This window comes from Dermochelys coriacea, chromosome 4 (assembly GCF_009764565.3).
Source record: "Dermochelys coriacea isolate rDerCor1 chromosome 4, rDerCor1.pri.v4, whole genome shotgun sequence".
Lineage (NCBI taxonomy): Eukaryota > Metazoa > Chordata > Testudines > Dermochelyidae > Dermochelys > Dermochelys coriacea.
Window position 1 is genome coordinate 10,844,734 of NC_050071.1, and position 17,189 is coordinate 10,861,922.

Sequence of the window (17,189 nt, forward strand, 5' to 3'; positions counted from 1 at the left end):
ACTGTGCATTATCTGAAGAGAACACTAATGCTCATACATAGTGCTATGCATCCACAAACACTAGGCAAGCTAAGTGCCTTTCCCACCCCCACCCCAACCCCCACCGGGCAATGTCAGAGCTGAGATAAGAGTACAGGAGTTAATCTATTTAGACTATAAACTTTACTTAGATTATAAACCGAGGGCCCCTGGAGGTGCTAACATAACACCAGTAAATAAGAACCGGCATTATTGGCTCTCCCTGCTAGGCCAGGATGCCTCTCGTCATTTTGACATTAATATCGGCTGAAAGTCTTCAAGATGAAATAGGACCATGAAAATCACAAAGTTGGGAAGGTAACATCTTTATTAATCGCATAAAATAAGCTGTGAAATATTTTTTAATCATCCGCCACTTTTGTGTCCTTTTGAAAGACAATTTTTGTCCTACATCACAAGAGTAACTGGTGACAACATTATCCAGAAGGAATTGTGTATAATATTATAACCAAGGCAACCGCCAATCAGACTTCAGATCCAGATATTTTACTAAATATAAATAGTAAAAAACAACAAACAAACCGTTTTCTCCAGATGGAATGCATGAGGAAAGATCAGCTACATGTGTGTATGGAGTGCTAGAAATGGAGGAGAAATTCCCAAATCAACTCCTTTTGCAGATGAGGGCATGGTACCTTGGGGGGAAACTCTCAGCTCTTTGCAGGAGTAGATGTCATCTTCATGGTCTTCTTTAGATGGTGATAATTTGGCAGGATTTTCATCAGGAAATCCAGCTGCAGTGTTTGTGGCTACAAGGAACAACATATAATTAGACAAGCACTGGCAAGGGGTAAGAAACAAAGGCATGTTAAACACAGTGGAGTTGGCTCTGTAAGTCACCTAATTTAGACCCCAATCCTGCCCCAAGATCTGTATGGGCAGACTCCACAGATGGCACAGCACTCCACCTCGATGCAGTGCAGAGCCAACTGTAGGACTGGCACCAATCTGCATAAAGCCAAGGCACCTGGACACTCACATGCTTTAGAGCGCTCCCAGGCCAAGGCACTTGGATTAGTATAATAGCACTGCAAGTTATGGAGACAAAAAGATGGACGGTTAAACAGGCATGTAACGGGGCATATGCACAGAAGCCTAACCTGAGTGCACAAGGCACATGTTTACACTCTATTGGGCAGCTAGGGGGAGATACACTCCAGATATTTCCTAGGTGACAGGCCTTCAAAGTCTGATATACTGCAAACCAACTGCATGGAAGGAAATTAAATTGAAGCTCCCAGGGAAGGACCAGAGTATAGTTGGTTAAAAAGCCATCAAAACTAAATGTGCTTCCGGAAGAGCAGAATGGTGAACCTCAAAGGGGACCACTATGCAAGGTTGCTAAGGATGGCCATTCTTTGGAGTGACGCACTGTTTTCCTGCTGGAAGAAAGCTCTGCAAATCTGGCTCCCAGCCTTTGCTTCCCCCTCCTGGATCACATGTTTAGCAGGTCTTCTCTCCCCTGGAGTAGTGTGCCTGGTTCAGATGAATGGAAATGAATCGCTATGGAGCGGGGCTCACTGAGGAGCGGCAGACTGCATGCCCTGGCAGTACAGCATACCCACCTGTGGCCGCTCGGTCTGCACTCGGCGAAGGCACTTTGCGTCATAGATCACGGTGTTCTCCGGGATCACTTCATGTGTGTTGATGTTGCAGCAGGCCCCGATGACGCAGCCACTGGTCAGAATCACATTCCGACCAACAACGGCTGCAAAACAGAGAAAAAAACCTTGCCGTGGCTGGAAAGGGGAGGCAGAGACAATCAAAGCACCCAGAGTGCTGCGATCCAGGACGGGCAATATTCACACACATTCAAATTGCCATCCTGGTCTCAAACACTCCTTTCGCTTGCCCAGCCCTCTCTATCCTGACTTCTACCAGCCTTCATGCCTGCTCCAATAGACCTGCCTCCCACCCTATTCCCTTCACGTAACTACACACTGCTTTCACTTCCATGCCCTGGTCTCTCGAGGCAACTCAGCCACTTCCTTTTCCGATTGTGCAGTAAAACCTTCCCTGCGCGGCGACCTTGTCACAGATTCTCTACACAACATGCAAAGCAAATCTATTGTATATCAGTTCAGTCTCACAGGGAGGAAGCTGTATTCAGTTACTGAGTGTGCACACAGCTGCTCTGGAGTGAGCCAATAATCCTGTGAGGTGCACTCACTGCAGCACCTAAGAGGGGGAATGCCGCACAGCTGGCTTCATGCCATCTGTGAGCCCCTCCCCAATCCTGGGCAGAGCCAGGGTGTGTTCTGGCTCCCAGCACAACTTAATCTTAATATCACTCCCACTTCTCCCTCGGTTACCAATCTCCGTTTCATAGCGGTGTAATTATCAGGAGACGTGCATGCAGGCTGTTCAAGCAACAGAAATTTAGCTTTTATAGACTAACATCCAAAAGTCAAAGTCATTAGAAAATGCACTTGAAACTCTTTTGATCCCAATTCAGTAGCTCTGCAGCAGGAACGGACGTCACTGCCTGCATTCAGTCCCTCTTCACCACTTCTAAGGCCAATTAAACGTTGCTTTCAAATTGCTGGGCTCTGTGCTTTCAAATGGGAATGCTGCTAATTGACTGGAATCACAAGTGTTAGAGATGGCATAAGCCATTCAATAATGTAATCCACCCCCCTTCAAGGGTAGGGGATAGTCCACTGGGAAAAAAGGTGTGGTGTTAACACCAACATGTTACAATTCTAGTGCAGACAAAGGCAGTTGTAGTTTTAACACATGCTGCTTGGTCAGCTTCCTCATCAGGGTTTACACTGACCAGCTACCATGTTAAAAACCACCTCTTTTCCCCTTTCCCTCCTGCTGTACACATGGCCTGAGAGAAGATACAACAGATGATGATGATGCAATGCTGCACTAGATCTTATGCAATAAGCAAGTACATAAACCCCCTGGCTTTAACAGAACACAACATAATGTAACAGGCATCAAACCTGCCAAAGAAGTGTCTGATGATTTCAGCATTAAGACACAACTAGTAACACTTACCTTTTGATTCAATTACGTTGTTATCTCCCATTTTCATTGCTTGTGAACCTACAAGTTATAGTTAAAGAAAATATGTAATTCTAAGGCCGTGTCTCAAATGCCCAACAACAAATACCCACATAACCCCTCCTTCAAAAACAAACCCACAACCCAGTAAGGAAGGTGCTCATGGACCTATGCGTGTGTGTCCTGCACTGATTTTCATTGCTTAGGCAGGACACTGAAGCTATGGCTATTGTATACCAACAAGACACACACAAAGGCCTATAGTTTGACAACGTGTGGGAAATTACTACTGCCTAATATTTCACCTTTTTCTTTTTAGTCACATTGAATCCAGAAAGATCTTGTGCTTCCTGTGTCCTGAAAGCTATAAAGCCCCCATGTTATTTCATATAAAGATGGGTATTTTCAAATGACTAACTTGAGTTTCAAATTCAGACCACAAGAGTCGCCCTCTTCTGACTGAACACAAACTGTCTCCAGATCCTTCAACGCTGGTGTAAAAATAGATATGTAAGGACTGACACAGAATACAAACAAAACCCCTGGAACACAAGTCAGAGATAGGCAGATCATCATGAGATGCTACATGAGCTAATGGACTGAGGAAGGAACTTCAAAGCCCCAAATTCTAATCCTTGTTCTCCCATTGACTTGTTGTGTTACCTTGGGCAAGTCACTTAACTTTTCTGTGTCCTTTTTCCCCTCCTCTGTAAAAGGGGAATAAAAGTTCACTACCTCACAAGACCGGAATGACAGCTAGTTAACGTTTGTACAGTGCTTTGAAAATATAGAATACTAACGTGTTCAAGTTTGCGTTTTACATCACTGCTTAGCAAGGATACAACAGCCAACTTCAAAAACATTATAGGTGCCAATGACCATTGGTTTTGCTTCCACCTCTTCCGTGTCTGGTGAAGTATTTTCAGGATATCTACAAGAGGATTGAAGAATACATTTAGAACTTGACCTTCAAAGGGTAGAGTCTCCTTAGAGATCAAGTGAAAGGAAAAAAAGCGTCCTTTCCTAAAATCTCTACAGCATTTTAGATTATTAAATCCTACACATTTAAACAATCTCATTTAATTTTAAACTTTTAAAGGTTGCTGGTTTACTTGTGCATTTCTCTCAGCCTGGACAATGAAGAGAGACTAGTCAGTTTCTAGATTCTCATGCAGTCACTGAATCCTGCTTAAGATACAAACAGAGCAGAGGAAGGAGAGATGGAAAAACTGGAACTTTAAATAACCATGGAAACATTTCTAACGAGCTTCCAAAGTTTTGTAAAATGTTGTCTTGACCTCAAGCCTGCTGTAAGGGTTGAGACGAACCTCAAATTCAACACAGCAAGTTCAAAGTCAGTTTTTGAATCTCAGTAATGATGAAATATTGAGAACACAGAGAAGGATGAAGAGCACTGTTTCCTAATTCATAACATCCTTATACTGCCTCTCAGAGAGGCCATTTCAGAGGGAAACAGAAAGCAGGCAATAGTAACTTATGGAGCCCAGCTTGGCTGTGTGACTGCATCTCCACCATACTGCTATGAAGGCAAAAGCTGCTATGAAGGCAAAAGCTGCTATGAAGGCAAAAGGCCCTACCTACACTCTAGACCAGAGGTGGGCGAACTCCGGCCCGCGGGACCGTCCTGCCCAGCCCTTGAGCTCCCAGCCGGGGAGGCTAGCCCCCAGCCTCTCCCCTGATGGTCATCCCCCCCACACATCTCCACCCCGAGCGTCAGCTCACCGCCGCCAACACTCTGGGTGGTGGGATTGCAAGCTCCTGCCGGGCAGCACAGTGGGGTGGCTGGCTCCGGCCGGGTGGTGCGGCTGCCAGACCTGCTGCTCTGAGCGGCACAGTAAGGGGGCAGGGAGGTTGGATAAGGGCCAGGGGATCCCGGGGGACAGGGAGTGGTTGGATGGGGCAGAGGTTGTGGGGGAGGGTGGTTGGTCAGGGGACGGGGGGGTTGGATAGGCATGGGAGTCCTGGGGGGCCTGTCAGGGGACAGGGGTGTGGATAGGAATCGGGGCAATCAGAGGACAGGGAGCAGGGGGCGCTGGATGGGTTGGAGGTTCTGAGGGGGACAGTCAGGGGGCAAGAAGTGGGAGGGGGAAGATGGGGGTGGGGACCAGGCTGTTTGGGGAGGCACAGCCTTCCCTACCCAGCCCTCCATACAGTTTTGGAACCCCGATGTGGCCTTCATGCCAAAAAGTTTGCCCTCCCCTGCTCTAGACAAATCTCAAGAAACGTGCTGCAACATTTTAAGCTAGCTATTTCAAAAGGGTTGCCAGTCTGGTTTCTGCGGCATCTCTCCCATTTTTATCATGAAGCTGAGGGAAGAATTTTGCAGGCAAATTTTTTTTTCTAGACAAAGTGACAAATGTGTTTTACAAGCACAAATGGGAATAATTTGGGTTTCTAGCACAGTGATGAAGGTTCCTCTCCCTCTCAGGCTGCGTAAACATGACCTTGTGGTTGAGGAGGGGGGCAGACCAGGGTGTGCAATGATAGCAGTACTGGGTTGAGAGAGTTTTAGGCCAAATGTTGCACTGAAACCTGGGCCAGCTCTCTCCTGTCCCCAAAGATTATAACCGGTTCCAGACAGCTAATACCATGCAGCTGTGGCAAGCATCCCAACTTTTGGTAAATGAATTAGAGTGACACCTCAGGAAACTCCAGTCCTCTGCTTAGCCCAGAAGAGGTACAACACAGGGAGCCAAAGCTGAGGCTTCCCACTCACTGCCCCAATCTGGAGGGACAAATTCTAGGGCTAAGAGATAATCTATCTTCTATGTTCTTTCAGTCCCGAGCCCCCTGCTGAGACTGCCAGTGATGGTATTAAACATAGATATTTGTGCCTTCAACAGCATTGTAAAGATTCTTACTAACCCAGGGCCATCCCTAGCCATTCTGGTGCTCTACACAGAGCCCCCATGAAGGGGCTGTGTGCGTGGGGCCTGGCTCCAGGCCTCCGCAGGTGGGGGGCAGGAGCAGGCTTGGGGGGCAGGGAGGAAACCACCCCCCCAGGACGAATTGGTGGAGTGGAGCGGGTTGGGGCTGGGGCTCCCTGCCGCCCGGTGAGTGCAGGGCAGGCCCAGCCCAACCCCGCACTCACGGGGCGGTGGGTAGTGGAATGACCCGGCCCCAGTCCACTCCACTCTGCTCCCCAGCTCGGGGGGCAGGGTGGAAAGCCGCCCCCCAGCACTCACCGGAGGCACAGCTAGGAGCCGGCGGTGCGAAGGGGGCTGGGGCCGGGTCACTCCTCCACCTACCACCACCCGGTGAGAGCGGGGCAGGTGACCCCTACTGCAATCCTCAGAGGAAGGGCTGGAGTGGGGGCGGAGGCTTTGGGGATGGGCTGGAGTGGAGGCAGGGCTAGGGCAGAGCAGGGGTGGGAAGAAGTGGGGCAGGGGTGGAGGAGGGGTTGGGGCCATGGGGACGAAGGAGCAGGGGCTCGAGCAGCACGCAGCTACATAGGGCACCAGCCCAAATTTCCTGGTGCCCTACACAGCTGCATACTTTGCGTATGGGTAGGGATGGCCTTGTACTAACCCATTTATGATCAATGTCTGCTCTTCTATGAGATTGCCTTCACCAATCACGATTGGTCCTGCTTCTGCAATGATTCGTGCTTTAGGGTGAATCACTGTCCTAGGTCCTGTAGAAACAAAATAAGCTCGTTACTATCAGTTGTTTAGATTCTACTATTACTAAAATCAGAGAGAAGGCCCCAAGCAGGGAAATCATTTGAAGAGGTGTCATATGTGCTTCAACATCACAAAAATTCCAGAAATAAAAGGAAAGGGACATGGAAATGACTACCCGAAACATAGGAAAAATACATTATAACTCAACTGAGAGGCAGGATGGGCTTGTGGCTAAGGCACTGGCCTGGGACCAGATCCGCCAGTCTCCCTGTATGTCTTTGGACTTGGCGAATGAGTATCATTGTTCAAGAATGTCAGAATTCAAAACAAAATCTCAATGTTAGAAACAGTTCAGGCTGTGCTTCTCAAATAAGAATGCCAAGCAATCTTAGCCCCGCTCCTATACCTATGGCCTGAATAAATATGCTCACACCACTATCTCCATCCACAACAGTTTCATTTTATCAGTGACCCCTGGAAAGCTAGACTACTACAACCTGAACTGGGTATTGGGTGAGCTCCGTGAAACTCTTTATGGACAGACAAATACAAGATTCCTCCCTCAGCCCAAGTTTCTGATTGGCAAAAAGCATGCTGAAGGCAATAACTGCTCACTCTGTATTAGAGGCCTAATCCTGCCAAGCAACATACATAGAGAACTGAACCCTACAATTCCAGTGGCCATTACACACAGAGATGGCATGTCTCCATATACAGGAGTCATGTGCCCAGTTCAGAAATTAGAGAATGTGAGAAAATCGAAGACCAGGCCCTGCTCGCCGTTCTCACATGCACAGGAATCTGCCTGCAGAGAAGCTGAGTGGATTGGGGGTTTAGGACTAGGGATGTATATACCTGAATCAAATGAGAAAAGCAATGTTCTGTGATGCAAATTTTTGAGACTCTGCAAGAAGAAGTGTTAGGTTGACATCTTGACAGGGCCAGAGTTCAGGGTTCAAGTTCTTGTTTGACAGTGCAAGTTTAATTCAGCATTCCTTGGGTTTCCAATTTAAAACACAACAGAACCCCACTAATTCTTGAAAGGCAGACTTCGTGCAGATATGTGCATGCATCCTGAACTTTCAGTAAACAAAGGTTTACTTATACTATGCAAACTGTGGTACCATAACATAAAGAACAAAAAAGAAAATTTAACTCTCATTCCTGCAAATGCTTACATGAGTAACTTTATTCATGTGAATAGTCCCATGGATTTCAATAGGGCTGTGTGTAAATTATGCAGGTGTGTATGAAAGTGGAGCCACAGTTTGAAACCTACCACTTTTCTTCTAAATTGCCCTCTAGTCTAAACCAGTGGTTCCCAAACTTTAACAACCTGTGAACCCATTTCACTAACATGTCAAGTCTCGCGAACCCCCTCCTAAAAATGAATATTTCCAGGGATTTTCTCCTTTACCTGAATATAAATTATAAAAGCAGTGATCTTGGAAATATAAAATTTGTTTTTATGACATGCTTATTACACACTATTTATTATTTATCATTACAGTATTTTTATTACATTATGAAAACAGCAACACTCTTCCAAGATCTGTTTCGTAGCTTGTATCACTTTGAATAAGCATGTTGTAAGAAGACAAGGCTCCTAGGTTTCATCAAGGAGTATCAGAGGTGAAACAGCATGAAGGGAGTTAAGAAGCCAACTCAAAGAGTTCCTCCTACACAAGCACTCAGGTCTTTAGCAGTCCAGGCAAACAACGCACGTTTAACAAAGCTTAAACTTGTTCTTCGTAATAATTTTTAAAACAATACTAGCTGCCTATTTAATTTTAAAAACATCAAAAAATATCCACCTCCCTTTCCATTTCTTATAAGGAGTCTTGAAGTTTAAATCTCCTCACTGTGATAGATATGCTTCCTTTGATCTGCTTAGCTCTTGGAAGTCCAGGGGCTCCGTGCTGCCTCGGGTCCTTATGGACAGCTCTGTCTGCCATTAGGGAATTTTTTCCCGAGAATCATCTTTAACGGTTCACGAACCCCAGTTTGGGAACCACTGGTCTAAAGTGATATATATATATTCATGAATTTTGTAAAGGTCTGAGCAGCTCAGACTCGGAGGGCACTGCAAGGGGGTGCTCTGTGGCAGAATGTCTAATGCATTTCACAGTGAGTCAGATTGCATGTGCCACTCCCGAGGTCTTCACTGTGTCAAAGGAAATATTGATAGCAGTGACACCAAGACAGAATTTATTCCACTAGTCTTCACTTTTGGCTAGATTTCCACCATAGAGGCCTAAACATTCCACAGACAACTTACTGGGAAAACACATGGTCTTCTGTCACTAAATCCTAGGTAGTTACTGACTACCAGAGATGGGGGAATTCATACACTACCTTCTGTTTTCAGAAGTACTGGTTCAAATTCAATAGGACAGTGCTTCTGGGGAAGAACAAGACAAAAGCAGCAGCACGGTATTCTCTCTTACCGATAGTTACATCTCCCCTGATCTCACTTTCCACACAGACGACAGCTCCAGGAGCAATCTTCACACTGCAACCAAAAAATCAATATTAAAAGAAATAAACATAATGCTTTTTAAGGCCAAGAAAAAAACCTAAGAAAAGTGGGTAGATTTGTTCTAAAGGATTCCATCCATCTTGCACCTCTACTCTCAACATTTTCACTGAGTTCCACAGTTCAGAAGATCATACACACATTTAAAGGGACACATGAGCGTCCCAATTTACAACTGTATAAACCAATGAGAAAAATCCTCTGGGCTCTAAATGTGAATTTTTAAAATCTCCCACTCTGCCAAGAAACTGAAAGATAAAAAATAGCCACTCTTTCTAAATTCATAAACATTCTGTTTTGCATTTCCTTTGATTTCTGCAGCACTAACTAAACAGAGATGAGCCAAAAATCTGAGTCACGTGATTACAGGGAACATTTTGTTCACACATGAAGAAAGGAGACACTGGACTGCATTGAGATGGCATGGGAAACAGCAATAGTATTTAATATTGATCAGATTCAGGTCTTGAGGTTATGTGATAATGCAGCAGTGCAGCACGCACAGATAGGTTAGGACTGGAAAGAAAGTGAACAAGATGAAGTGAGCTGTGGCTCACGAAAGCTTATGCTCAAATAAATTTGTTAGTCTCTAAGGTGCCACAAGTACTCCTTTTCTTTTTTTAAGACAAGAATGGATCTGAAACAAGTTCACATCTGTTGGCAGGACTGTGGACAGCCAAACAAAAGTATACGTACACAGTATGTCAGGCCATGCAGTGCTTATCTCTGGGGCTCCCCATCCCAATTTCTACCAAGATGGAGAATCTATATATACAGTGGGGGGTGGGGGGGAAAAGAGGTTCAGGTGCTGTCTAACCTGTGAAATTTTAGAAAACCCCATGGAATTTCCTACAGGATGGATGTCTAAGGACACTTATCAGTGTAGCAGCCGTTGTTGGTCTGTATTCGCAAAAAGAAAAGCAGTACTTTTTTTCGTGAGCTGTAGCTCACGAAAGCTTATGCTCAAATAAATTTGTTAGTCTCTAAGGTGCCACAAGTACTCCTTTTCTTTTTAAGGACACTTAAAGAGAGATTTTATATAATAGCTGGATTATTCTCTTTTCCCCACACCCTAATATGGGAGAGATAGTGGGGTGCAGGAGTCTAGTTCCTCCCCCTTTTCTTGGCAGGGGAAAGGAACTGCGGGGTGGGACAGATCTTTAGAGAAAGAGAAGCAAACGGGGTGCCCCCTGGCTAGGGCGCTTCTTCCTCCATCAGCAGGAAGGCCTTGAAGCCCCCCCGAGTTTCTTCAACCCAACACCACCTCTCGTTGACCAGCTTGCGCTTCAGACACCCCAACTCACGGGGCCTGCGCTCCCCTTTACTGAGAAATTTTCCAAAAAAAAAACCATTGGCAACATCTGTCAGGGCAAGGCAGGTTTCCCAGTCCTCGGGGTCTTCTCTGGACCCGCCTGAAGGGAGGAGCATCTTCCTTGAATTAGGGACACGAGGAAGCCCTCTCCAGCTTTCCCACTGCACCCTCCCTTTCAGGAGCCTGACCGCTCCTGCGTCCCCCCGAGTTCCACCTCCCCGAAAAACTCCCGGCTCACAAAACCAGCACGCAGCCGCGGACCCCCACGCTGCACCGACCTTGCCCGAAGCCCGAGCCGGCGGCCCAGGCCTGTAACTTAGCTGGCGGGGCCCCCGTGGCGTGGGGGCCGGGGGATGGCCCCGCTCAGGCCGGCCCCGCTCGCCGCCCCCCCGGCTAAGGCCGGCCCCGCTCGCCCCCCCCGGCTAAGGCCGGCCCCGCTCGCCCCCCCCGGCTAAGGCCGGCCCCCCCCAAGCCGGCCCCGCTCGCCCCCCCCCGCTAAGGCCGGCCCCCCCCAGCCGGCCCCGCTCGCCCCCCCCCCGCTAAGGCCGGCCCCCCCCAGCCGGCCCCGCTCGCCCCCCCCCCGCTAAGGCCGGCCCCCCCCAGCCGGCCCCGCTCGCCCCCCCCCCGCTAAGGCCGGCCCCCCCCAGCCGGCCCCGCTCGCCCCCCCCCCGCTAAGGAGGCCCCCCCCAAGCCGGCCCCGCTCGCCCCCCCCCGCTAAGGCCGGCCCCCCCCAGCCGGCCCCGCTCGCCCCCCCCGCTAAGGCCGGCCCCCCCAGCCGGCCCCGCTCGCCCCCCCCGGCTAAGGCCGGCCCCCCCCAAGCCGGCCCCGCTCGCCCCCCCCCCGCTACGGCCGGCCCCCCCCCAGCCGGCCCCGCTCGCCCCCCCCCGCTAAGGCCGGCCCCCCCCAAGCCGGCCCCGCTCGCCCCCCCCCGCTAAGGAGGCCCCCCCCAAGCCGGCCCCGCTCGCCCCCCCCCGCTAAGGCCGGCCCCCCCCAGCCGGCCCCGCTCGCCCCCCCCGCTAAGGCCGGCCCCCCCAGCCGGCCCCGCTCGCCCCCCCCCGCTAAGGCCGGCCCCCCCCAAGCCGGCCCCGCTCGCCCCCCCCCCGCTAAGGCCGGCCCCCCCCAAGCCGGCCCCGCTCGCCCCCCCCCGCTAAGGCCGGCCCCCCCCAAGCCGGCCCCGCTCGCCCCCCCCCCGCTAAGGCCGGCCCCCCCCAAGCCGGCCCCGCTCGCCCCCCCCCGCTAAGGCCGGCCCCCCCCCAGCCGGCCCCGCTCGCCCCCCCCCCGCTAAGGCCGGCCCCCCCCAAGCCGGCCCCGCTCGCCCCCCCCCCCCGCTAAGGCCGGCCCCCCCCCAAGCCGGCCCCCCCCGGCTAAGGCCGGCCGCTCGCCCCGGCTAAGGCCGGCCCCGCTCGCCGCCCACCCCCCCGCTAAGGCCGGCCCCGCTCGTGTGACCCCCCCCATCCGTCCCCTCACGCCCCGGGTGACAGAGGCGGAAAACCCGCGGGGCAGCTGCCGCCCCGCCCGGAGACCCGCGCGGGCCTGGGGGAGACCCAGGGCTGCAGCCGCGGGGGGGGGGGGGGGAGGAGCCAAGCCCGGACCGCCCGGGACCCGGCAGCCCGCCTCACCCGCTCTGCGTCCTCTCCGCCATCTTCCCCGATCGGCCAGCGACTGCTCGGCCTGCGCTCCGGGCGGGCGGGGGGGGCGCTCAGCGTCAGCGCTCGATTGGCCTCCCTGGCCGGGAGAGGGGCGGGGCCGGGGCGGCGCAGGTGACCGCGCTGCTCACTCGCCCCCGCCCCTCGGCGGCGTGGCCGTGCGGGCGGGGCCAGGCGGGCGAGGTGGGGGGGCTGGCCGCAGGACGGGGGGCTGGGGTCAGCCGGGACGAGGTGGGGGGGCTGGCCGCAGGACCGGGGGCTGGGGTCAGTCTGGACGAGGTGGGGGGGCTGGCCGCAGGACCGGGGGCTGGGGTCAGCCGGGACGAGGTGGGGGGGCTGGCCGCAGGACGGGGGGCTGGGGTCAGTCTGGACGAGGTGGGGGGGCTGGCCGCAGGACCGGGGGCTGGGGTCAGCCGGGCGAGGTGGGGGGGCTGGCCGCAGGACCGGGGGCTGGGGTCAGCCGGGCGAGGTGGGGGGGCTGGCCGCAGGACCGGGGGCTGGGGTCAGCCGGGCGAGGTGGGGGGGCTGGCCGCAGGACCGGGGGCTGGGGTCAGTCTGGACGAGGTGGGGGGGCTGGCCGCAGGACCGGGGGCTGGGGTCAGCCGGGACGAGGTGGGGGGGCTGGCCGCAGGACCGGGGGCTGGGGTCAGCCGGGACGAGGTGGGGGGCTGGCCGCAGGACCGGGGGCTGGGGTCAGCCGGGCGAGGTGGGGGGGGCTGGCCGCAGGACCGGGGGCTGGGGTCAGCCAGGACGAGGTGGGGGGGCTGGCCGCAGGACCGGGGGCTGGGGTCAGCCGGGCGAGGTGGGGGGGCTGGCCGCAGGACGGGGGGCTGGGGTCAGTCTGGACGAGGTGGGGGGGCTGGCCGCAGGACGGGGGGCTGGGGTCAGCCGGGACGAGGTGGGGGGGCTGGCCGCAGGACCGGGGGCTGGGGTCAGCCGGGCGAGGTGGGGGGGCTGGCCGCAGGACGGGGGGCTGGGGTCAGTCTGGACGAGGTGGGGGGGCTGGCCGCAGGACCGGGGGCTGGGGTCAGCCGGGACGAGGTGGGGGGGCTGGCCGCAGGACCGGGGGCTGGGGTCAGCCGGGACGAGGTGGGGGGGCTGGCCGCAGGACCGGGGGCTGGGGTCAGCCGGGACGAGGTGGGGGGGGCTGGCCCCAGGACCGGGGGCTGGAGTCAATCAGGACGAGGCTGTCAGGCACCTGGCCGCAAGCCGCCCGCCCCAGGGAGACAGACTTGGGCAAGCAGGCTAAAAATAGCGGGGAGGGCGCAGCTTGGGCTCTCGAGCCCTCTGGGTCTGAGCTCGCTGGCTAGCCCAGCCTGCGCTGCAGCCCCAACGTCCACACCCCAATTTTTAGCATGCTAGCTCAGGCCTTGTGAGCGGGAGCCTGTCCCCCTGGGCTGGGGGCCCAATCCTAGCCCCCATGTAAACATGGCCTCCGGGGTTGCAATGCTGAGCATAGAAACACGTGACTCTCAGCGTGCTGCTGCCCGGCCGACTCCTGAGGCCGAAGTGAGGTGCTCAGTTCCCTGTACAGTGCAGGGCGAGAGAAAGGGATTCCTAAAGGCCAGGACACTAACTGGGAAGCAGCCTAAACTGGTCATTAGGACATGCCGAGGGGTGGGGCCTAAACCCTGCCTCTCAAAGGGAGTTGGTGCTATATTGGCCCAGATTCACAGCTGTGAACCCTCTCCTGGAGTTAGGGGTCTGTCAGATCAGCCCTTTCTCAACCCCCCCAAAAGGGAGGTGGTGTCCTCTCTTATAACCAACAGCTCAGTGGTTAGTGCACTCACGTGGAATGTCAGGAAGACGGGGTAAGTCCCTGCTCTGCCATTCTCTTGCATGCCAGGTGGGTGTCATAACCACCAGGCAATTAGGTATTATGGGCCAGGACTCCCTAAATCTCTCGAGTGAGCTGTAGCTCACGAAAGCTTATGCTCAAATAAATTTATTAGTCTCTGAGGTGCCACAAGTACTCCTTTTCTTTTTGCTAAATCTCTCCTATTGATCATAGAATCATAGAAATATAGGGCTGGAAGGGACCTTGAGAAGTCATCAAGTCCAGCTGCCTGTGCTGAGGTAGGACCACGTAAACCCAGATTGTCTCTGAGAGGTGTTTGTTCAAACTGTTCTTAAAACCCTCCAGTGATGGGGATTCCACAACCTCCCTTGGAAGCATTTCTAACTACTCTTAGAGTTAGGAAGTTTTTCCTAACATCTAACCTAAATCTCCTTCACTGCATATTAAGCCCATTATGTCTTGTTCTACCTTCAGTCAACACGGAGAATAATTGACGGCTTCCTCTTTATAACAGCCCTTCACGTAGTTGAAAACTGTTTTCAGTTCCCCTTCGGTCGTCTTTTCTCAAGACTAAACAGGCCCGGCTTTTTTAACCTTTCCACATAGGTCAGGTTTTCTAAACCTTTTATCATTTTTGTTGTTCTCCTTTGGACTCTCTCCAATTTGTCCACCTACTTCCTAAAGTGTGGCACCCAGAATTGGACAAGGAACTCCAGCTGAGGCCTCACTAGTGCCAACACGAGTGGGACAATCACCTCCCGTGTCTGACATTTCTGTTAATACACCAGAGAATGATATAGCCTTTTCAACAACTGCATCACATTGTTGACTCATTCATGTGTGATCCACTAGATGCCCTAGATCATCCTTTTGAACAGTACTACCACCTAGCCAGTTATTCTCCATTTTGTAGTTGTGAATTTCATTTTTCCTTCTTAAGTACTTTGCACTTGTCTTTATTTAATTTTATCTTGTTGATTTCAGATCAATTCTCTAATTTGTCAGTTGTTTTGAATTCTAAACCTGTCCTCCAAAATGCTTGCAACCTCTTCCAGCTTTGTGTTATCAGTGTATTTTATCCCACTAGATCCATCCTCCTAGTTTGACAGTAAACCATTGATAATTGTTCTTTGAGTAGGGTCTTTCACCAGTTACGCACTCATGTGATATTGTTAATAAACCGTACTTCCTCGATAGGAACATTTAGAAACTGAGGCATTTGTAAATCCTCCCTTTCATCTGAGTCTTCTTTTGGAATCATCTTTTGTGGCAGCCTAGACAAAACACTGGCATTCACATTAATTCTGCACAGTCGGTTGTTCTGATAGTGAAGTTATAATTTGCCAGACAGGAAGCCCACTGTTGCTCCAATGCTCCTAGTTTGCTGGTTTACAAATATGTCAATGGGTTGTTATCTGTAAAGACTGTAAATGAGGCTGCTATAAGATAATGCTGAAACTTTTCTGTTACTCCCTGACGAACACTAGGAATTCCAATTTGAATGAATTGTATTTCCTGTCTTTTTTTTTTTTTAAGATCTCTTTAAGCCCTGACTTGCATAAGCAATGCAAGCTCAAAGGATGCAATCAAAAAGAAATCTCAAGGCATAAAACACAAATGTCAAGCAAATGGGCCAGAGGACCTCTACCGAGCTTACATTGCCGATAAGCTAGGTGGTTCCCTAATCTTAGCTTTTGAAAGATGTCCTGTGTAGATGCCAGACGGTGCCACAACTGTAAAAGCATTCCATGTTTTAATATATCAATTATGTAAAGCAAACATTCTAAACCAGGGTTTCACTAATGGTAAGGAAGCTGTCTGTCTTGTAGAATAAAGTAGATTTTTCAGATGAAGTTGAAACGTACAAATGATCCTAAATAAATCAAGTCTAAGGGAGAAAAAAAAAAAACCTCACTCCCTGCCATCTTGCTCCTGAACAAGAATAGCTCCCAGTCCTTTGTTGCTGGCATCAATGTACACTCTAAAAGGTAGTTCATAATCTGGATATACCAGGATAGGTGGTTGCACTAGAAAAAATTTCAGTTCTTCAAATGTTGCTTAACACTATGCATTTCATTTTACCTGGGCAGCTTTAGAAATTTTCCTACCTCCAGTGCTTCTTAGCAGTTCATTCAGTGGCAGAGCAACTTTAGCAAAGTGATTAAGAAATCAGAAATAACTGACAAATCCCAAAAATGTCTTGTACTGTAGCAAGTACTGGCCACTCCACCACCACTTTCAGTTTCTCTGGATCAGTAGCCACCCTGCAGAAGACACAACATGTCCCAAATAGGTCAAATACTACATGCAAGTATTGCAAATGTTCTTCAAGGGATTTTGAATATACAGTGTCGTCTAGATACAATAAAATGGTGTCAAAGTTCTCTGAGCCCAGGCAACGCTTTACCAATCTCTGAAATGTCCCTGGAGCATTACATAACCCAAATAACATTCTTGTAAATTCATAAAGTACCACGGGTGTTACAAAGGCAGTTTTTTCTTGGTCTTCTGGCACCATGGGAATTTGACAGTACTCACTTGCTATATCGATAGTAGGAAAGAAACTTGCTGACATTAATACCATTAAGGAATCTTCAGTTTTAGGTAAGGGTTAGAGATTTTATGGGTGACTTGGTTCACTTTTCAAGAATCTACACAAAAGCGCAGTTTCGTGTCTTTTGTCTTAACCAGCACAGTGGACACAGCCCATAGACTGTGACCCTCTTTTGTTACATTAGCTTCCAACACCTCTTTTTATCCTTTCCTACAGCAGCTGATCCAAAGCGGGCGCAATTGCTCACAATTGTTCCCTAACTGGAGGATGTACTGCAGTGGGTATGATGTGCAGTATCTGGGTGGCATACCCGAAATCCAAAGGATGTTGTGAGAAAGCTTTTTCATGTTTCTTAATCAACTGTACAACTTCTCCACAGATGCTGAAGGCATTTCCAAGTCTATTTTCTTGGTCCAGGCTTATGGATCTATCCCACCATCCTGAATGACTGTCTGCAGGTGTCCCACTTCCCCAATCTCTTCCTCAGGTGTTTTCCCAACCTATGCACGTCAGATGCCTGACCACATCCCAGGCAAATGCCTTAATCCCCGCACAACTGGGCATAATCAATAGCAGATCAGGCAGTTAGGTGCCTAAATCCTGTTGTGGAGTTAACCCTGGGAATGTGACATCACCCTTCCCTGACAC

General features: G+C 51.2%; 1 protein-coding gene across 1 annotated transcript; it reads right to left on the minus strand.

Annotated features, from left to right (window-relative positions):
• Positions 1 to 328: 328 nt before the first annotated feature.
• Positions 329 to 12,333, minus strand: DCTN6 (dynactin subunit 6). The gene is made up of 7 exons (XM_038399238.2): positions 12,163 to 12,333; positions 9,143 to 9,207; positions 6,601 to 6,706; positions 3,894 to 3,982; positions 3,046 to 3,093; positions 1,605 to 1,747; positions 329 to 788 (listed from the first exon to the last, which is right to left on the minus strand). The coding sequence occupies exons 1-7, from the start codon at positions 12,183 to 12,185 to the stop codon at positions 690 to 692; spliced, it is 573 nt and encodes a 190-aa protein (XP_038255166.1). The 5' UTR covers positions 12,186 to 12,333; the 3' UTR covers positions 329 to 689.
• Between the last annotated feature and the right edge of the window lie 4,856 nt (positions 12,334 to 17,189).